We start from the raw sequence: 22,721 nt of genomic DNA, 5'->3' as shown, positions 1-22,721 counted from the left end.
CTGAAACACTCCTAAAGATTCAATTCCTTATATGGCTATATCTCCATGATAGTTTACCCACGACTCATGTGTTGGGTTCAAGAGGTTTAATCCTTGATCCATTGTGCAAATTGTGTAATAAACATTATGGAACCAAAGAAAACTTATTCAGAGGCTGTGAGGTTGCCCACCAGTTCCGGATGCAACTGCAAGTTCCCCATTGCACCAGAAATTCATTCACTCTTCCTTTTAAAGCTTGGATGGAAGTCAATTGTAATGATGGGATGAATGCCACTATTAAAGGTATTCCTTGGAAGGTGCTGTTTCCAATGGGACTGTGGTGTTTGTGGACTCACAAAAACAACTTTTTGTTCAAGGCAGGAACTGTGGATCCACAGGTTTGGAGAAAATGCATTCAGGGCAGTATTGAGTTCTTCTCAATTGGGCTTGTAACTAAGACCAAACAACTGAAAACCATTGTTCCTATGGGATGGGAGAAGCCACCGAGGGGTTGGATGAAGCTCAATACTGATGGTTCAGCTATGAGGAATCTAGAAAGAGCAGGAGGAGGGGGTTTGATATGAGACCATGATGGGGTTTGGCTGAAAGGTTTCGCAAGAGGGCTCGGCTACACTAATAGCGCCTTGGCTGAGTTGTGGGCGCTTAGAGATGGCTTGTTGCTAGCCAAGGAAATGGGAATTCAACAACTAATAATTGAACTTGATGCTTTGAGTGTTGTTATCCTAATGAACAATGAATCTAAAAATTTATTAATAGAACCACTCTTAACTGATTGCAGGAACCTTTTGAAGGAGTTCCCAAACAAGCGCGTGATCCATGCTTTTTGTGAAGCAAACCAATGCGCTGATGCATTGGCTAAAGTAGGAGCGTAGTCTTTGTATAGTTTTGTTGTTTTTTGTAACCCACCTCCTGTGGTGGAGGCTATTTTAGCTTTTGACAAGGCTAATATGCATTGTAACAGACTTGTGAATTCTTAGTTTTAATGTTAACTCATGGTTTACCCAAAAAAAAACAGTATAACTAGTAAAAATTCATACTTATGATGGACAAAAATGTCATGCATTTATATGGGTTACTTGTCTTGACACAAATTATGAGCCTCGTAATTTTGGGTTTGATTACAAGTTAAAGAGGTCAACATGAAATTGACCTATTTATTAACCATATTAAATTGGGTTAACCCCGCTTTGATATAAACTCATCTATACTAAACATTAATCTATAAAAATAGTGTTGCATTTATGGGTGGAGTTATCCGTTGCCATCATTACCCGCAAGAGGTTGAATATTTAATTTTTTTTTGAGCTTGTACTTGCATTCTCACACTTCTTAATTTTATATAGCTTTTTTTGGAAAAATCTCTCTTCACGTTCTTTCTGTAAACTAATAACTAATAGAAAATAATAACTAAAGAACAAAATAATAACAAAAATAAAATAAATAGAAAAGTAATCAAATTGTGAAACCAATGTGCAAATCAAAGAAGCATTACCTTAGTAAAATTTAGGAGTAACACCAGAAGGAAAAGTCTCCAGTACTTACCTACACCTATACAAAACAAAGAAGTGTATAACAAAGAAATTTAGCAGGTTCCAACAGAGAGATTGTAGCCAACAATCGCAGAGCACCGTGATCCGATTTTAAGTGTAATTAAGTATGAATCAAAAGGGTGATGGATAACAAGCAATTAGGTGTTATTATATGCAGTGTAAATGCCTTTAACTTAAGCATCAGAAAGGAAAGGTATCCAATTCTTGATTGGCCATTTTGACAAAGAATCAATGATGATTTATCTTTAACAGGCATCCCAACCTTTCTTGAACATCAGTCTCAAGGGTATGGACGCAAGCCTTGATTCACTTTCTAGAATAGGTACTGAGAAATTGTTCCACTATCCTTTCGGGGAAAAAAAAAAAAAAAAAACCTGAAAAAGGAATAAAAGGAAAAAAGAGATAAGAAAGGAACAACAAGACTGATGAGGAATTACTTGAATACTGAGCAATATATTGCTCACTGCCCTAACAATAGGCGAATGCTTTACAAAAGAGTAAAAGAAAAGAGTATTAAAGGTGGGTTGACTGGTATGCCAAAAAAGTGTTGTTAAGAGAATTTTTAAACTAATTCATGATATTTAAGTCAAGTACAACAACAGCAGATCGATTAACCATGCTAACATAAAATGAAATTGGTTGGTTTTTTTTTTTTTTTTTTTTTTGATTGATTAAAAATTGGGTTTGTAAGACGTAGAATAGTTTTCTTAAAAAATTAAATAAAATCTGTAAGACTAAAATTTCAGCAACCAACTTAGACTACATTAACGGAAAAAGTTCTCAAGAAAGAGCAGTTTGGCTTCTCTGTGGCAGTTATGCTTCTCTTCCTTGTAGTATATGGTTTCCCTTCTCTGTGAGAAGGATGGTGGGTTCTCAAGTATAATTTTCTGCTTGGAGATTTGTTTTTTGCTTCTTAGTGTGTCATTTTCTATTTTGCTTTCTTTCTTTTTACTTCAAGCCGTGTCTGTTACTATCAGTTTCTTTATTTTCAAATTGTGTTAGTTTGTACTTTGCTTTCTTTGTCTTATTTCAAGCCGTGTTTGTTATATTTGTCTCTTTGTCAACCTCGCCTAAATGGAGGATTTATCAACTCGCTGGAAGAAGTTATCTTTGTCAGAATCTGAAGAAAACCAGGTTGCACTGAGAATTGATAGGAGGAAGAGAGATTTTATACTGGCAGGGAAATTTTTCACCCGTAGATCATTAAATATAGAGGCTGTTGCAAAAACATTCAGACCTTTATGGTGCACAAAAGGAGGATTCAATGTTACTGTGGGTGGTGAAAACATTCTGTTGTTTGCTTTTGAATTGGAAGTTGATGCGGAAAGAGTTATTCAAGGTGAACCGTGGGCTTTTGACAGGCATCTTGTTGTCTTTGAAAAATTTGACAGTTATGCTCCTATTCACACATTGGGTTTTAAATCAACAGCCTTTTGGGTGCAAATTCATAATCTGCATTTTCCCCTCCAAACTGTTGAAACCGCTTTTAGTATTAGAGAGACTATTGGACCTGTGATCAAACCAAAAGATTTGGGTGAAATGTTGGGGCCGAATTTCATGTGAGTGAAAGTGGTTGTTGATGTCTCAAAACCTTTATGTAGGGGAAGGAAGATCTATTGGGATAAGGATGAAGGGTGGGATGCTTTTATGTATGAGAGATTGCCGAATATTTGTTGCTGGTGTGGGTCTGTGTCTTATGATGATAAAGAATGTTCTCTTTGGCTGCGTAGTAAGGGTACTCTGACTAATACTCTTTACAATCTGGCAAAAAAGTCTTTTGTTGCAGTTAAAGGATATGAACATGTGAATAGTGGTGCTACAGATGGTTTTGCTGGTGTAATGAACGCTTCAGATGCCGGTGTTTTAGGATTGAATGAAGGCTTTGAAAACACTATCACCTCTTTTGATTCACGTGCTACAAATGAGAATAGCTTGGTGCCTCATTGTGTGGAGGGGTCTATGGATGATGATGAACACGTTTCTTCCTCCTTGAAGCTATTTGGATCGCTGCAGATGGGGAAGGATGATGCAAGGGCGGTTTTGGATTTTGAGAGGCAGTTACAAACATTAGATCGTGAGATTGACTCCTCTCCAAACCTCTCAAAATTGAAAACCGATAATCCTGATGCCATTTCAGTCGATGTCCCTATTTTTCTCATGCCAAGTCACACATTAATGTGTCAATTGAAAATCAAGAATTAAATAAGGTGGATGTCAAATACAATGTGGACGCTGCTCCTATTTTTTCTCATGCTAAGCCTTGCATTAACGTGTCAACAACAGGTCAAGGTTTAAATAAGAAGGTAATTAGATATGATGGGGACTCTTTGGAGGCAATCTGGATTAAGGAATTTAATGTTGGCCAAACTTCTAATCCTAAAGAAAAAAAGACCTCACGTGGAAGAGCTAGGAAATTCATACAGGGAGAATCGTTGACTACTGGGAATACAAATCAGGTATATTCAGGTAACTCTTCACAGATATCCCACGCTCCAAAAAAACATGGAAACGTATTGCTGTTAAAAAAGAAACTTCTGCAGACAAGGCAGTAGCAGGTCTTGACATTGGTGAGAAGAGAAAAAGTGCTGATTTAGGTGGAAAGGAAGATCATTTTGTTGAAGGGGAAAAGAGGAAAAAGATTGAGGTATGTCATACTACTCCAACGGTGGAGGTTGCTCAGCAACCCCGCCGAGCACAATGAGTTTTTTAAGTTGGAACTGTCGGGGCTTGGGAACCTCCGAATAGTTAATGCCTTGGCAAAGGTAGTGAATAAAGAAGAGCCCATTATTGTCTTTCTTATGGAGACAAAGTTGAAAAAAGATTGGCTGGATTTGATTAAGGAGAAATGTAAAATAAAAAATTGTTTGTTGTTCCTAGTATTGGAAGTAGTGGTGGTCTTATATTGTTGTGGAAAGAAGAGTTGAAGGTAGATATTAAGACTTTTTCTCAAAATCATATTGATGCATGGGTGAATGGTGGGGAAGTTGGATCGTGGCATTTTATGGGTTTCTATGGTCATCCGGATACGGCTAAAAGGCATGAATCTTGGGCAAAATTGAAGCATTTAAAAAGGTCGTCTTCTTTACCATGGCTGGTCATTGGTGATTTTAATGAGATTATGGGTCTCTCGGAGAAGGAAGGTGAAAGTATTCATCCAAGAAAATAGATGGCAGACTTTGTATCTACTATTGATAATTGTGGATTGTGTGATTTGGGTTTCATTGGATCTAAATTCACTTGGCTATATCAAACAACTAGTGGGGTTCAAATACGGGAAAGATTGGATAGGGCTTTGGCTACATTGGAGTGGAGGTCTCTTTATCCAACAGCTAAGCTTCACCATTTATCCTCTTCGGTTTTGGATCATTCTCCACTATCACTTCATTTGTTTCAGCAATGGAAGAAAAGGAGACACAAATTTTTTTTTAGGTTTGAGTCAATGTGGTTGAAATACTTGAGATGTGAAAAGGTTGTAAAGGATGCATGGGAAAATGGTCAATTGATAGAATCGGATTGGGTTCTTCACAATTGTTTGGAAAGGTGCAAAGTTGACTTGTCTTCCTGGAATGCTACGGAATTTGGCCATGTGGGAAGAATTATTAGGGAGATTCAAACTAAATTAGAATGGTTAGAGATGCAGCCCACATCCACGGAAGTAGTGGAAGCATTGAGACATACTTGAATTGAACTGAATTGTTGGTTGGATAAAGAGGGTGACATGTGGAGACAACAATCAAGGATTGATTGGTTCCGAAATGGTGATAGGAATACAGCTTTCTTTCATGCCAAGGCTTCAACTAGACATAGAAAGAATTTAATGGAGGGTTTTCTAGATAATGATGGGGTATGGTAGATTGAAGAGGATAAAATGGAGGAGATAGCAATTGGGTACTTCGGGGATCTTTTCTCTACTAGTAATTCGGTGGATTTTTTAGATTTGCTCTTGGCTGTGCAACCTAAGGCGACTCATGCAATGAATGAATGGCTGGTTTGGCCTTTTGTGGAGAGTGAAGTGAATGTAGCTTTGAACAAATGTATCCACTTAAGGCACCAGGTCCTGATGGGATGCCTCCTCTGTTTTTTCAACACTTTTGGAGCACTTGTGGCGTGGTGGTCACCAAAATGGTACTTGATTTTCTGAATTTTGGTATTTCTCCACCCAATTTTAATGAAACTCACATTACTCTTGTCCCAAAAATTAAAGAGCCAAAGAAGATAACGGATTATAGGCCTATTAGCTTATGCAATGTTGTTTATAAAATTGCTTCTAAAGCTATTGCAAATAGGTTGAAAAAGTTTTTTACCTTCGATTATTAGTGATACACAGAGTGCTTTTGTCCATGGGAGATTGATTACTGATAATGTGTTGGTGGCTTTTGAAATTATGCATCATATTAGCCAAAAAAAAAGGGGCAAGGTTGGGGAAATGGCTCTTAAATTAGACATGGGTAAGACTTATGATAGGGTAGAGTGGGTTTGGCTGGAAAAAGTTATGGAGAAAATGGGTTTTGCTAACCGGATTAGGGATTTGATCATGAGATGTGTTTCTACGGTTACCTATTCAATTAAAATTAATGGGACTCCGAGAGGACATATTACTCCATCTAGGGGAATCCGTCAAGAAGACCCTTTGTCACCTTACCTCTTCCTTTTATGTGTAGAAGGTTTGTCTGCTTTGATTCAATCATCAGTGAATAGGGGTCAAATGGAGGGTGTTAAAATTTGTAGTGGTGGTCCTAGATTGTCTCATTTGTTTTTTGCAGATGATAGCTTGATTTTTTGCAAGGCAACGTTAAAGGAGTGTGATGAACTACAACGATTACTTGCTTTGTACGAGAAAGCTTCCAGTCAATGTTTAAACCGTGCAAAAACATCTTTGTTCTTCAGTATTAACACTTCAAGGGATGTTCAAGAGGAGATAAAAAATCGGTTTGGTGCCCAAATAATTAAGCAACATGAGAAGTATCTTGGCTTACCTTCTTTGGTGGGGAAAAATAAAAGACTTACCTTCAATGCCATCAAGGAGAAATTGGGGAAAGTGTTGGCAGGTTGGAAAGAAAAATTGTTGTCCAAGGCGGGAAAAGAAGTTTTGATCAAAGCCGTGGCTCAAGTAATTCTGACTTACACTATAAGTTGTTTCAAACTTCCGGATTCGCTTTGTGAGGAAATGATGGGGATGATTAGGAATTTTTGGTAGGGCCAAAAAAAGGAGGAAAGGAAGATCGCATGGCTTAGTTGGCAAAAAATGTGTGAGCCTAAATGTAATGGAGGATTGGGTTTTAAGAATTTAAAGTTGTTTAATATGGCTTTGCTCACAAAGCAAGGTTGGCATCTTCAAATGGGGGGTGAGTCTCTTGTTTATAGGGTACTTAAAGCTAAATATCTTCCAACAACTGATTTTGTTCATGCTTCGATTGGACACAACCCTTCTTATACATGGAGGAGTTTAATTTCTGCCCAAAGCTTAGTCATTGAAGGCATGCAATGGAGAGTTGGTAATGGAGCAAATATCAAGATTTGGCAAGATAAGTAGCTACCAGGGGTATCATCTCATAAAGTACTTTCTCCAAGGATGTTTTTGAGTGCTGATATGAATGTTGCTGATTTGATTGACTTAGAAACAGCAAGGTGGAAAACTGAAGTGCTTGACAACCTCTTTATTCCTCATGAAGCCGACCTGACTAAGAGTATTCCTTTGAGTGTTACTCTACCAGCGGATAAACTGGTTTGGGCTGAAACTTCTACTGGAAATTTCACTGTTAGGAGTGCTTATAAATTAGCGGTTAATTTGTTTACACCTGCAACCTATGGAACTACTTCTGATGGTAGTTTATTGAGGAAGTTTTGGAAGAAAATTTGGTCTTTGCCCATTCCCCATAAGGCGCGACACTTTTGTTGGCATGCTTGTCGTGACACTTTACCGACCAAAGTCAAGTTAAGGAGGCATAATGTGATTGCAGAAGATATGTGTGTTTGCTGTCATGAAGAAGCTAAGACGAATGGACACATTTTTTGGGGCTGTTCGAAAGCACAAGAAACTTGGGCTGCTTCAAAATTACAACTACTGCATTTGGATGTTCATCTTGGCTCTTTTATGGATCTGTTCTGGCTTGTTATGATGACTAATGAGTCAGGTGAGGAAAAATGTTCATAGGTTGTCACAACAGCTTGGGCACTTTGGAGTAACACAAATGAAATCCTTCATGGTGGAGAAGGCAAAACAGGTCCGGCCATGGCTCTTTGGTCAGCACATTACCTTCAGGAGTACTGGTTTGCTACGGATTCATGTTTTCAAGCTACATCAGAACCGGTTCAACACATACCTAATGCATAACAATAGCCTCTGCTCTCGGCCTGGTTTCTCCTTCAGCGGGTTTATTTAAAATCAATGTAGATGGGGCTCTTTTTTCATCAAAGAAGCAAGCTGGGATTGGTGTTGTGATAAGAGATGTTGAAGGCAAATTGAAGGCAGCTTTATGCAGAAAAATTAAAGCTCCATTGGGGTCACTCGAAGTTGAAGCTAAGGCCTATGAGGTTGGTCTGTTGCTGGCAAGGCATTTGGGGCTGTGAGATGTTGTATTGGAAGGTGATTCCTTGATAATCTCCATTGCTCTCAAGCGACTTACACTATCACCCTCTTCTGTTGATGCTATTACGGAAGGCATTCATGAGTTAGGTGCTAAAATTGGTGTTGTTCATTTCTCTCATGTACGTAGGATTGGCAATAAGCCAGCCCATATTCTAGCAAGACAAGCTCAAAACCTTGTCAATGATGTAATTTGGATTGAAGAGATTCTTTGCTATATTCAGCAAGCTCTTATCCAAGATGTATCTGTACTGTGATGTTGTTATAATAATAGTTTCAGCGTGTTTTCTATCCAAAAAAAAAAAAACTTAGACTACATTAAAAAAAGAAAATTCTATATAAAAAAACATAATAAAGAAAAAAAATCAGTTAATATATATTAGAATTTTTTTAATAAAAACATGGACAATCTAAACTACTAAAGGCCTCAGTTTCTACTTTCTAGCATAGTCTTACATGTTTAATATTTTTATAGTTATTTATAATTTTTTTTTTGCCAGTATTATTTAGTAATTAATTTAGCCACTTTAGAAGAACTTTTATTATTTTTTATTAATCTTTTATTTATTAAATTTTTTTTTTGGTGAAATATTAATTTTTTATTCGCTAATAGGTAACAAAACACACTAGTCGGGACTTCCCTCTCTCTCTCTCTCTCTCTCTGAGTCTGTGTTTCTTTGTTTCTGAATTTGAAGGGTTCACGGAATCGTTGTATGAGCACGGGAACTCTCAAGAGGTGATGCATTCATGTACTTGTAATACTATGTATTATGAATCTTAAGGCGTTACTTTGGGAAATATACAATAACATGAACGATTTATATACCACATGAATTCAAGTAGCCAGGTCCTACTCCTAGCTATTGAATTAATACTGAGCTCTTGAATTTCTTTTCTCCTTTCTCCTATCTGCTCCGATTGTGGGCTCTCAAAAGTTTGTGGGTTTAGAGGGTCTTTCATTGGGCTTTTAGTTTGTGGGGTGTACGGACAACTATGTTGTTTTTGTGAATTTTAAGGTTCACAGGTTGATTCTGTTGTTTGGTTCGTTTTTTGGATCTGGGTTTTAGTTTTAGCTTGTATTTTTTTTTTGGTAAATGTTGCATCTTTGCTCTTGTGGTATGGAATACGAGGTGATGAAGTAAGTGGAAGTTTGACTTAGCTTGAGAAGATACTTGTACTGCAGTCTGTGACTTTGGAGTTCCTGGTTAGTTTGGTTTTGTGAAGGGGTTTAAGATTTTTGGGTTTTATTTTGAGGGGGATATGGTGGTGAATTTGATTATCATGGTGATGGTGATTCATGGGTAGTAGAACAGTGAAGGATGGCTCTCCATATATCAGACTGAATATTTTCTAATAGTTTAGGCATATATTTTATTTCAAATTAATCAGAACAGTTATGTGGGCGAAAGTGTGGGGGTTTCAATTAATGTTTGTGTGATTATATGTGAACAGGTAAAAAAGAGTAAAACAATTGCTATCTTTGACTATTTCCCTGGTCTACAAACACAATTATTTCAATTCACTATCCTAGTTAAAATGTTTTATCAGATCATCCTAGTGCTCAGGTGTCATCTCACTATTTATGTAGGTGTACATTTTCCTTTCTAGATTATTTCCTTTTCACAATTGTCTTCTACAAATTAATTTGAGTTTAAAATTTGGGTATAATAGTAGGTTAAAATTGTGATCAAATAATTGGTTGATTGATGACTTCAGTCACCAGTAATCATTCAATTCTAATTGTCTTTACTGTGGTGATTTTATGAAACTGAAAATTGTGTTTGAAAGTACAATTATGCTTTGAACGTATATAGGCTCTTTATGGATGCGTGTTTTTGTGGATGGATTGTTGTATTCTTAGAATACTTTTAGCTTTTAGTACCTGCCTGATGAATATGGATTAAAATACTTTTTATGGCTCTTTTTTTTCTTTTTGGCAGTTTATTACTGGTGATTTTGATGATCTTGTTATTTTCAGTGGCACAAAAGTAAACACCATAGGTTCCTGAATTTCAGAATTCCGAACTTTTGAGCAATCACTTGGATTACACATAGATGTTGACCTAAGTATAAGTACGTAGCCAGAACTCAACCTTTGACCGGATTAGATTAATCTTGTTGTTGCTCTTTCAATTACCACTTAAACAGTATTTCTTTTCTATTCATCATTTTTTTATTTTTCTTTAACTTTAATAAGTGCAGAACAAGTATTCCCTACTAAATTCTTGAGTAGAAAGCGTTGTTTCCAATCCCTCCTTTCTTTGCCATGTAGAATGAGAAACTCAATTATTGTCCTAAAATGTCCATATTGTATGTTGTAAATAATAATAATAATAATAATATATATATATATATATATAAATAAATTTCCTGGTGGCTTTCCTCATAACTATGTACTTAACCCAATAATCATGTCCACAAATTCCTATGGCCTCATAGCCTGGTAATTTAGGATGATTATTGTGGATCAATTCCTTTGCAACTATTTTCACCTGAGCTCAGAAATATTTCCTTTAGGATTCATTTTGACCTTCTGCATAAATTTTTCTTATTCATCTTTTCTTAGACTTCCCCTGAAGTATGAGCCTGAAAAAGCATAATTACAGGAAGTGTAGGAATTACAATCACTGAAAATACTGTTCCATGGTTTATAAGTTGCTTGGATTGCAATTTGGGCATGCATGTAATTGTTTGAATTATGATTCTTAAGGGATTTTTTTGTGAAATATATAATAACATAACATGATATAATATTAGGATGCATATTTCTTATGTTGAATTTCACAAGTTTCTTAATCATCTTCTCTCCCTATTTGATAACTTTATTGGCTTATAGATCCACTATACAAACAGATGAAGTCAAGTAGCCAGGCCCTAAGTACAGAAGTTCAATTTGCTACTTTAAATAAGGGTAATTATTTCAATTTCATTAACAGTTACTTACATCAAGTTCAATAAAATCAATACTAAGCACTTCCAAGTCTTTTCTCCTTTCTCCTGCATTGTGGAATTTGGTCACTTGCATCTTCAGATATAAATCTATCTGCTGCTATAGTGGGGTCTCAGACACTATCACTACAAAAGAAGCACAGCTGAATCTGGTTTCTACATCTGGTGGCCATCATGAGAACTGGGGAGAGTCCACAGTGGCAGAAGCAAGCCTCAGGACTGATACCTCAACAGATGACAAGAATCAAAGGGTGATGTCTCTCTCATTGTTTTTGTATCTTATTCAGCTTTCTAGAATTATGTCATCTATAAATACCTCGTAGTAAGCAGCTAAGTTTGAGGCTGAAAAGTAATATGCCCTTTCATTATATCCGTATGAAAATTCTGTAATGAGAACTATCTTTGCTTTTGGTGTTGCCATGTGAAAGTAATACTAATATTGCATGTAAGAACCTTCTGTTTAATTGCAAAGCTTGGCTGCTCTTTAGCAGTGACTTTTAGTTTGTGCTTTCCTTGTCCTTGTGCAGCATGAAAGGGGTCAATTGGCTGCTGTTGTGGCTTCTGATTCCAGTGATAAATCAAAAGAGAAATCAGGGGATCAAAAGGTAAAATGATTTAAACAATGTATATTCAGATAATTTCAGATCAATATGATTTAAATAATACATGTTCTAAAATTTTCAAATCAAAATTTTGTGGACATTAAGCCAGCTTGCTCAAAATTGTGAAGCAGCCAGAAAAAGCTAAGAGGAAAAAAAAAATTTAGCCATATGTGAAACAACTTGAGAGTAACCGCCTAAAGCTAACTCAACTAGAGCAAGAGCTCCAGCGAGCCCGCCAGCAGATTTGACAATGTTATACTCAATTATGTGCAGTACTCCTTTTATCCTTTTTCCATTTCAATGTGAGGCCTTAGGACATTGTTCTTATATTTCTATGAATACTTTTTCTTTTAGGGCATATTCATCTTAAGCTCAGGATATTAATCCCATTTAATGAGTGGAAACGGTATTTAAACTTCTTTTTCTTTTGATTCTTTATGGATTGTATGCTTGGATTAGGAAAATTAATCACGGAATTAATATCTCTAAAAACTTTAGAATCATATTTCTTAGCATTTTGTGTTAAGGTCCTTAAAAATGTAACCACATGGTTGTAGCTTAAATATGCAAGTTACTGAGGTTTATGATAAAAAAATTTTAAATTCTCAGTTGCATGGCATGATAAGCCTCAGGCAAGCTCAACATACAATTTGATATGGACACGTTAAAGGGTTTTAAACATGCCAAGGTGTTTCTGTAGCTCATTCAGGTTTCTTTACTAAACTACATTCGATGAACTCATACCTGCATTGCAGCTTCACTAAAAAAAAAAAAAAAAAAAAATCTTAAAACGGGTTGCTGGCTTCCCTAATTGAAATCAACTTCACATGTAGATCCACTTATATTTTTTTTGACCTAATTGGGGTATGCTCCAAAGGCGCAAAGTTGGAAGACCAATTCTTTCACATTGAAATTCTCTAAACATGTAGCTCAATGTCATTGCGTGTCTTTTGATGCAAGGAGCACCAAATTAAATCAGAATTTATTATTTCTGATTTTATATTGAATTTTGAACTTTTTTATTTTTTTTTAATTTGTTCTTTATTGTGATTTTGAACTATTTTTGTCCTTAGTCCTTCATGGGTGAATGCCCCTGGATTGCCTAGTAACTGGTTTTGCTAGGTGATGTTAGTTGCCCTTAGGTTTTACAAAAGGTTCCCTTCATTATCAATTTTTTAAATTGTTGCATGATTAGAATTTAGCCCTGTTAAAATTGTGGCTTTTGTAATCAAGAAAACAAAAGTTTAAACATAGGACCACCTGCTCTAATAGTTTGACATACTACCACTTATTCCAAAAGTTTAAATTATTAGGCAATGATGAATTTAGTCACTTAACCATTTTTGTAACACATGTATGACATTAATAGGGGAATATGCACCACACACACATGCATATTTAATGATGTCTGTATAAAATGAAAACCCCCCCCCCCCCCCCCCCCCCCCCCCCCCCCCCCCCCCTCTTTCCTTCCTTCTCTTTTGCCTCCTTATTTGTCTTTCCTTGATTCCTACATGGGAGTTTACGCACATGAATATAAGGACTATATTATCTACTTTCTTATGTTTTGAGTAATGTAAGTTTTGGTTTTCTTAACAGTAATGGAAGTTCTTATTGGCTGTTCTGATTTCTACATTGTGTCTTTCTTACTCATCATCCATTTTTGGAAAGGATGTATTGTAGATGTTGTGACTTTTTAGCCATTCTGTTTTAACATGTGTCAAAAATTAAAATCTTTAGTACCTTGTTTCTATCTTGGCAGCACTACTTTTTGCTTTATTTTTTTTTAAATGATTTTGTAACGGTTTTGACTGAATTGCCAAATGGTGCAGCTTCTTGTGAATCAATAGGAGCCTTTAACTGAGCAACAATTGGTAGGCATTTACAGCTTGCAGCAGTCATTCCAACAGGCTGAAGATGCTCTGTCACAAGGCATGGAGGCATTGCAACAACCCCTGGCTGAGACATAGGCCAAGGGCTCACATGGCTCATCAGGATCTTCTGGGAATGTGGCAAACTATATAGGTCAAATGGCCATGGCCATAGGAAAGCTTGGAACCCTTGAGGGATTCCTTCTCCATGTAATTTCCTATTCTGATTTGATCCCACTTATTTGTTTTCCTAGTATGGTTCAAGCACTCATTAGTAGGAAGGAATGATGATGAGATGGAACTCAATTTTGAAACAGGCTAGATTTGAAGTGCTAGGATAATCCTTACACATGGTAGAATATTTCTTCTTGGCATTGCTTTAAAATGCTTTAGCTACTTTGGTATTGTTAGTAACATGGTAGTAAATCTGTAAGTCTAATTGTTTTGAGGAATGTAGGCCTCGCACAATTATAAAATTTTAATTTATGTTCTTTGTCCATAATTAGCCAGTTTGTGTTCCCATAGCATTAGGATTATTGTTTCCAGATCGCACTTTTATGAATGTTTTCAGATATTTGGAACATGAGGACTAAACCAAATCCTACATGTAAATGTTGTATTTGTATATGTTCTTTAAAGCATTATGCATTTAATCTTGCTTGGGAATTTTTATGGAGGTTGGGCGGAGTCTGCAAAAAAAGAAAAAGGAAAAAAAGTGTCTGTTTACTTTTCATTAACTTCTCATTATTATTATTATTACTATTTTTAAATTCTGCAAAAACTGTCCTCTTGCTAGGTGAAGCAAATCAAACATTTAAAAGGCTTAATACTAGTTTTGATGCAGCTTGTACATAACTTGGGCTTCTTGTAACTATAGATGAGGCAGTTTTATGACACCATTTAGTGGATTGCTGTTGAAATTTAACCCTAAATTCCTTTTGGGATTGGGTTTTCATGCGTTAGTCACATGATTACCAAATTGAAAGTTGCAGATCTCTCCATGTTTACCTAAGTCGTTTATTCTCATTTCTTATGTTTAAACTATTGATCCAATAATCTAATTATGTTAGCTGTTTAATAGAACCAGGAAGGAAAATAGGATAGTATTTGTAATGTAGGTTACAGTAATCAATTTGTATACCAGAATCAGATTATATATTGGTGAAAGAGTTCCATTTTTTTTGTTGTTTGGATTTTCTTTATTCATATTCAACATGTAAATATGTTTCTGTGCACAGTTTCATTGGCAATGATAATTTTGTAGGTTGATTGTATCGTTTGGTTTTAGTGGAAAGTCAATTTCGTATGCTGAAATGCGCTGAGGAAGTTTGGTTTTACTCTCTATACAGCTCTCTTCATTAATAATATTTTTTTTAATGCGTCAAAAAAAGAAGAAAAAAAGAGCCTAAAAGTCTGGGCATGGAAATATATGAAAGGCATAACCGAAAAAAGAAAAGTGAAAGGAATTTAAAATATTGATCCTATTAAATATGACTTGTTTCCAGTTCAAAGAAACTTAGTAACTATCAAATCATCAAGAAGATAAACTAGTATGAATATCAGTGTATTACTTGAGCATACATAGAGCTAATAAACACACTTAGAAGTTTTTCAAATCTGGAGTCCTTGGATAAAAGATTGAACATAGACAAAAACAAGAAGAGTATTATCAAACAATGGTGCTCTCGGAATACATATAAAAATAGCATAATAAGATAGCTAGTTATACAGCCAAAAGAAAAGAATATACGGCACAAAATGAAAACAATTTAAGGTCCTGTTTGGAATGAGCATAGCTTTAGATGTGTTTCTCATAAGCTTATTGAAACTGCTTCCTTCTTCATATATCCCAACGTCATATTCTCTTACCACTTGAGGTTGAACATCATGTAGTTGATATAACCTGTTATTATATAAATGAAATTCAGAAATTAGATTTATAGTGAGTTAAATGGGACTATTTTCATCACTTTTATACTTCTATATATGATGAGGAAAAGGGAAATTTAAACTATAATGATTTTGATTAGTGAATACTCTTTTAAAGATTTTAACTTAATTTCTAGAATGTGATGTTTTGTTCTTATAATATAAATATAAAATTAGAGAAAAATTAACAATATTATGTTATACCAAATATGATTTTTTATATTTTATAAAACTATTATTAAAATACTCTGAAAATGAGATATAAGGGTCATAGAGAAGCCAAAAACATAAGAATGAAAACTATTAGCTCACAAGAAGTTAGTGCACAACTAATTGTACGTCTAATAATTAACAATATATATGTCTTTATATTGAAAAAGATGCATTGGACTCATTGTTCATTAAATACTTTTTTTGAATGCCAACTGAGTATGGTAAATAGATTGGTTTCAATTTTCCAATAACTAGATAATTAGAGTCAAGTTGCATTGTGATTGTGTTTTTTTTTTCAAGTGTGCTGAGGATGGTTAAGAGATTTAGTTGGTAACAAGTATAAACATAAGGGCAATTGAATAATTTTTGATTGAGTGGATGGTCAGAAGCTTGCTTGCAGACAACTTATATAGTGTTCGTTGTAATTCTTATTTGAGTCTTAGTCAATGCACACCACAACACCACCAATGCATTGAGTTATGAAAACATTGGTCAGGAAATAACGGTATTAGTATATAAGATATTGTAGTAGATCAAAAGAAAGCCACATACCTAGATTTTGAAAATCATTGCAATTGAATCATATGTAGAATCACTTTATCATTAAACCTACATAATACAACTAGTTCTAGTTCTAAATAGCCTCTTTTTTCTTAAATAAAAGAAAAGAAAAGGTGATCTTTCTAAACAATGTGTGATTTCTAATTCTACTAAATTGTAGATGATTGCTGACCATGAAATAGTTCTTAAGAAAATGTAACGTGCTCACCTACTGTATGTCTTGCCCAGCATTACATATCCTTCTCAATAGTCTCAATTTGCTCTTCTTGCTGTGTCTCATGATTCAATTGCTTTTCCTGTAAGAATAAAATATATATGCGATTTAAGTAATTATAATATTTGCTATTGGAAAAATGTTTATTGCTACTATATTTGGTCGTAAATGAAAATGGTATTGTTTTTCAAGACATTTTTTTCGTATATGTAAATTGTGTTTTGCCTTCCTTTATTCATTTATTTTTTCTTTTTAATAAAACTGGGGTCTAATTTTTCTACTAACTAATAAAAGCTTATAGTATTTGCAAACTATATAGTGCGATGGTTTAAACAAGAGTTAAAATTCACACATTAGTAAAATATTTGTGGTGTGAATGGTCTATACCTTTCCTTTGAAGATGTGCTCTATGGTGGCATTCAGGTCTCCCTTCCAATGACACGTTCTTTCTTCTATCCATGGATGATCATCGTATACTCCCTCTAGCTTAGGTGTGTTTAGATTAGATGGAATAAACGTGCTTAAATTAGGACATCTAATTACCCTTATTTCCTCCAGTGATGGCCACTCTAAAGCATTGGTTTCAGGGCAAAAATACTTCAGCCTTGGTAAGCCCTCGAGATGGATACAGTTCACTTTGTGGAACAGAACGTCCTTTTCTTCCTCTTCTTCTCCTGCTCTTGCAAGGATTTCTTCAATTTTTTCACAGTTAACAACTGTTATATTCTCTAACATCACAAGCAATTTTGCTATGGATGGTGAGAACAAATATGTTAGACTATTGCAGTTAACAACATTTAAAAATCTCATATTTCCAAAGCCCAAGATCCTTTCTGGGCCCTTCTTCCATATGTGCATTAGTTTTGGTAAATGACGTAGATCCAATCCCGATAACTGATCAAGTACTGGTGCCATGTGACTTTCCTCAACATTTAGTTCCTCAAGTTGAAATACAACTTCAACTTTAATCAAGCTAAACAATGTAATATCTTCTAGATTCTTTAGGCACTCAATTATATGAGATGGAAAAAGAGACCATATCTCTGAGGGGTTGTTGCTATCACCAACTTTTGGATCATTCGGTTTACTCAAAGTACCCTACAAAAAATCAAGTACTGATAAACAAGTAAAATAATAATTTCTTTTCAATTATTATTTGTATTTTTTTAGAGAAAAAGATGGTATAAAGTATAAACAAATCAGTGGATGACTAAATAGAAAAGCAATCAATGTCTTTTTATTATCTAATTGTGTTGAATGCGTTAAGGTTACGGCCAACAATTGATTGATTAGATATCTATATGACAGTGAGTGACCATAGTCCACCGGGATAAGTGCATAAATCTAGAACTTGTACGTACCTCTTCCTTCACAGAGTAGCTTCTTTGTGATTTATTGGTAGTGCCTTGGTCTGACACAACCATCAGACCATCATTTTTGCGACGTGGTACACACTCAAGGCATCGCCAAACAAAACCAGGGGACCCAAGTTCTTGCTCATTGGGTCTTGAATCCAATTCCCTATTGATTTTCTTCGACTTTCTTGGGCTTTGAATTTTTGAACCAATTGTTTTCAATTTGGGACAACGCCGCAAATAAATCTTCTTAACGGATGACCATTCAAAAGAATAAGCTTTGATATCCGTTACCTCTTCTTCTCCATCTCTTTGAACAATGTTTTCGATTGCGTCACAATCTCTTATTGTAATGTTTTGAAGTTCCACAAGCAGTTTTGCAATAGAAGTTGGGAATAAATATCTTAGACGATGACATTCACTTACATCAATGGATGTTAGTTTTTGAAAGCCTTGAATTCCTTGTGGAACATTCTTCCACACGTATCTCAACTCAGATAAATTTTCAACCTCTAAAGTTTTCAACTGAGCAAGTACTGCAATTCTCTGGTGATCTTTGTTGGCCTTCAGTCCTTCAAGATCAAATACCACTTCTAGTGAATCAGCTTTCTTCAATTCAAGATTTTCTAAATTCGGTGACCACAAGATGGTGTTGGATGAGAAGAGTTTATGAGAGATAATGGGTGTTGATTCAGGAAATGGGCCAGTATGTTGTTGAATGTTTGTCATCTTGTGCTTTTCAAGATTGGTCACTTCATCAGTGCCGATCCTTCCAACCTGATGAATCCATCAAATTATTATTAGCATCAGCATTCAGCTTTTTCAGTTTTATTAGCATCAAATCCAAACCAGAACGAAATGTCAAAAAATTGATAAATCAATTTGATAAACATAAAACAACGAGCTTTTGAATGGTTTAAGTTAACTATACAACAATTTATTAAATAGTAGTAACATTTTACAGAGAGAGAAAGAATCATACATACCTCTTGATTCAAGGATGGTTGGACAAGCTCAACGGGACCCACGCCTGTACAAAAGCCAATGAGTCTTGGTAGAGTCCATAGTCGAAGAGATTTGAGGCTGCCAAAACAAGCACCACTAGAGGATCTATCTGGGAATTGGCTATGATATATCTCTTTTAAATTAGTCAATCCCTTTAGTTCCAATGACTCCAGGATAGGGAAGGCAGCATGTGGAGTCAGATATGATGTGGCATCCATTACATATTCTACATCTTCACTTCCAACAACTTCTAGAACCTTCAAGCATTGAAAACCCTCTTTGTCTAACTCATACGCAATGTTTTTTAAATCTTTTATTTCTTCCAACCTTAATATTTCAGATCTCTTTAAAAGTTGAAGAAGCATCTGCCTCTCTGCAATATCTCTTAGGTCACAGCTTGCAAGTCCCAAACTATTTTCAAATAAATAGTTTAAATCATCATCTCCATTATCACTTGCAAATATCTGAAATTTTATCGTTTCATTTTTGAAGGGCAAGTCTTTTGGCAAGACCTTAATATTTGGTATTTGAATTTTTAAAGCCACCAAATAGGACAAAGACATGAGTTCAGTGAGGCTTGCGTTTGCTCCCTTTTTCTCTTCTTCCTCTTCCATAGGTTTCCACTTCACATCTACTCCGAACATGTACAACTCTTCTAGGTGAGATAAACTCGATAGGAGATCAGGTGGAATTCGCTCAAGATCTCTGCATTCTGTCAATTCTAACAACTTTAGATAACTAAGATTTCTCATTTCTCTTGGCAGCTCTTTGATTTTAGATCCAATAAAGCTAATAATTTCTAGTTTCCTAAGTTCTCCAATTGCTGACACATCTGTTATCTCACAACCCAAAAATTGCAGGGTCCGAAGGTTTTGAAGGACATTGATTGATTGTGGTAGTGATGTAAAGGACATATCAAACAGAGACAAAACTTTTAAACCTTTCATCCCATTAAATAGATTGTGTGGGAGCATCTGCGAAGTGTCACTGTCAAATGCTAGCTGCAAAAGCTCAAGTTTAGGACACTCCAAGCCATCGGGATGCCTTTTCAATTCTTCGGTTAGAAGCGAAATTGCAGTAGAACGCTCGCATGAATCTTTCTCTGGCCATTCTTCCATTTTTTCCTTACATCGTACAAGAAAACCTTGATTTTCTGCAATTGATATTGCAACATCCCGTACAACATCATGCATTTTCACACATTGTTCTCCTTCGTCACTATCCAACAGTAGAAATGATCTTTTGAGATTCTTAACCATTGCATGTACTCTATTTCTTGCTTCTGCCACAGTATCAATCTTTGCAAACAACCTTTGTCCCACCCCATACCTCACTAAAAATTCAATGGGAATATCAAAATCTTCCGGAAATAAACAACATAGCAAAAAGCATGACTTGGCTTCATCACTTTTTAAGTAACCATAACTAAGCTCTATGCTGGAGTACACCTTTGAATCAAGACCGGGAATATTTTTTGGGATAGCATTTTTAAGCTGTTGAAGTGCAGCACTCCACTCAAATTCACTTTTGTTTTCTAGGGCTCTTCCAACAGTTACAATAGCAACAGGTAGACCTCCACATTCCTTTGCAACCTCTTTTGCTATTGGGTGTAGATTGGGAGTATCGATACAATTACCTGCCATCTCCCTGAAAAGATTCCATGCTTCTTCTTCAGATAAAACTTTGATTGGAAAAATCTTCTGAGTTTTCATCTGAGTGCAGGCGTCTTCACTTCGTGATGTCAACAAGATTTTGCATCTATTGTGTTCACCTCCATAAGGAATTCCAACAGCCTCTAAATCAACTGCATCCCACACATCATCTAATATTACAAGAACACTCTTACTATCCATTAGTCTTTTTCTTAATCGTTCTGCTCTTGCAAGTGGATACTCTTCATCAAATTTCAGTCCTAGCATCTCAGCAATTTGACCTTGAATCTTTTTCAAGTCTAGAGTCTGGGACACCACTGCCATGACAACTTCATCAAATAACTTATCATCTTTTGCTCTTTTCGCTATCTCTTTTGCCATTGTTGTTTTCCCTATCCCCCCCATACCGCATATGGCAGTCATATTGACCTTGTCAGCTAGTAGTGCCTCTAAAACTTCTCTCCTCATTTCTGTTCTTGACTCAAAATCCATAATACCTTCTATGGATGAAGATCCTATTCCCAGCGGAGGAGGAGGAGAGGACACTTCACTAAATTGTCCAACGTTTAGTAGTACATCAATTTCCAGAGTCTTCTTCTTAGCTTTCCTACTCAAGGAATAACGTGGACACCAACCATCTAAGCCCTTCTTATTTACTTCGGCATCTTCATCAAGGATGTTGCGTGCCTTTTCTACCCACCTCTCAACCACAGGTAAGATTACCTGTCCGTTCCTTTTTGCTGCGTCAATTTTTAATTGCACCCCATCTAACATGGCACGAAGGTTCCTAATTCGATCTTCATGATTCTTGATGTTGCTATTGTACTGAAACAGATAGCCACAATGCTTTTTGATTGGGCCCACAAAGTATCCTCCTATGGTTACTATAACTGAAACAACATCCATTTCTTTGCTTTATTCTTCTGGATTCTCTGTAAGAAAAGAAGAAATTTAAAGATCTAACTTTCATTTATTCAAAACCAAAAGGACGAAATTTTAAGTATTATGACTTTCATTTATGCAAAACTAAGTCAGAAGTGATGGTTGCACTGAAGTGGACCAACTGATTAGATAGTTTTAGCGCTGCAATTATTGCCGAAGTTTTTAGAATGGTTTTCTTTAATCCAATAAACTTGTGATAAGTAAGTTGGTGCAACGTACATTTAGAATTTTGTGAACAAAAAAGTTGGGTGTAGAACAAAAATACTGGCATCATCCCTACGCAGGCTTTACTTCTTCTTTTCTTTTTCTTTTTTTCTCTTTATTTTTTATTTTATTTATTATTATTATTTTTTATGTCAAAAGTTTTCATTCATCCCAATTCAGGTTTAAGCATTTGCCAATCACCGAAAAAGATAGGAGTGTGAATATTAATTGTTTTTATTTTTCTAGATTTTTATTTTGTTTTTGATTAATCATTGGTAACAAAGCGTCCTTGTGCTCAGAGGATTTATTTTTTAAGCTTTCCAGTGAGCTTTACGTGATTAATTTTTCCGAGATTTTTTTTCTTTTTTTATTTAAAACTAATTAATATTAGTCATTTTACCAAATTCTAATTTTTCGGTGTAATCTATGGCGGAGCTAGAAATTTATCTTTGGGACGCCATATATATATATATATATTTGTGTATGAAATGTAAAATAGTAATGTACAATATGTGCTATAAACAAAAGTGTATTTAATTAAAATTAAACAATTATGAGACAAGATTGACAAAACGATTTAATATCTTTAATCAACTATGAAATGTTAATATAATAGTATACACGGTATATTTTAATCAACTAATCAAGTACATTTATAATTTATAATGCCATTCGGTATATTATATATTAATTATTATAATAATAAATAATATATTATAAGGAATATAAAAAAAGAAAGCAAATGAAAAGTAAAGTAAAAAAATCAAAAGAAAGCAAATGCAAAGTACCTAGGAAAGAGTTAAAAACAAGGGGTCAGCCGGTTAGCTAGGGACACAGAGCACTGCACAGTCCGGGATGAAGGGCCCACAGAAGTTTCAATATTTCACCCTCTCTTGTCTAGTTTAGTCACACAGTACAGAACTTTTACTTTTTATATTGTAAACAAACTACAGCAGCATCAATGGGAGGGAAATGGAAAGAACTGAAAAGGAAAAAAGAAAAAGAAAAAAAAGAAGGCAAATGCCAAGTTGCCAACGGAGACAGAGAGAGAGAGTCACCTGTGTGAGGCAAAATGTTTCTGCAACTGT

General features: G+C 35.3%; 2 protein-coding genes across 6 annotated transcripts in view; one reads left to right on the top strand and one right to left on the bottom strand.

Annotated features, from left to right (window-relative positions):
* Positions 1-8,771: 8,771 nt before the first annotated feature.
* Positions 8,772-22,721, top strand: part of LOC126693412 (TGACG-sequence-specific DNA-binding protein TGA-2.1-like) — a 38,690-nt gene continuing 24,740 nt past the window's right edge. Inside the window, exons 1-4 of one of the 4 annotated variants that reach the window (XR_007645350.1) lie at positions 8,772-11,336; positions 11,613-11,690; positions 11,797-11,989; positions 13,520-13,656. Coding sequence is in view for 2 of the 4 variants with exons in the window: in XM_050389375.1 (XP_050245332.1) it covers positions 10,990-11,047; positions 11,203-11,336; positions 11,613-11,690 (270 nt within the window). In the remaining 2 variants the exon portion in view is untranslated. Of the gene's footprint in view, positions 11,337-11,612; positions 11,691-11,792; positions 11,990-13,519; positions 13,657-22,721 lie in introns of those variants that run through there. The other 3 variants (XR_007645349.1, XM_050389375.1, XM_050389374.1) reach the window with 3 other exon arrangements.
* The window catches only part of LOC126693407 (probable disease resistance protein At1g61310), a 44,834-nt gene continuing 37,176 nt past the window's right edge, over positions 15,064-22,721 (bottom strand). The window contains exons 2-6 of one of the 2 annotated variants that reach the window (XM_050389362.1): positions 18,817-20,427; positions 17,837-18,607; positions 16,863-17,573; positions 16,470-16,557; positions 15,064-15,461 (exon numbers count right to left, since the gene is read on the bottom strand). In XM_050389362.1, the coding sequence (XP_050245319.1) occupies positions 16,492-16,557; positions 16,863-17,573; positions 17,837-18,607; positions 18,817-20,427 (3,159 nt within the window). In that variant the 3' untranslated portion in view covers positions 15,064-15,461; positions 16,470-16,491. Of the gene's footprint in view, positions 15,462-16,469; positions 16,558-16,862; positions 17,574-17,836; positions 18,608-18,816; positions 21,441-22,721 lie in introns of those variants that run through there. The other variant, XM_050389361.1, reaches the window with a different exon arrangement.

The sequence above is a fragment of the Quercus robur genome, chromosome 7 (genome assembly GCF_932294415.1).
Source record: "Quercus robur chromosome 7, dhQueRobu3.1, whole genome shotgun sequence".
Lineage (NCBI taxonomy): Eukaryota > Viridiplantae > Streptophyta > Magnoliopsida > Fagales > Fagaceae > Quercus > Quercus robur.
This window is presented reverse-complemented; position numbering and strand designations above follow the sequence as displayed.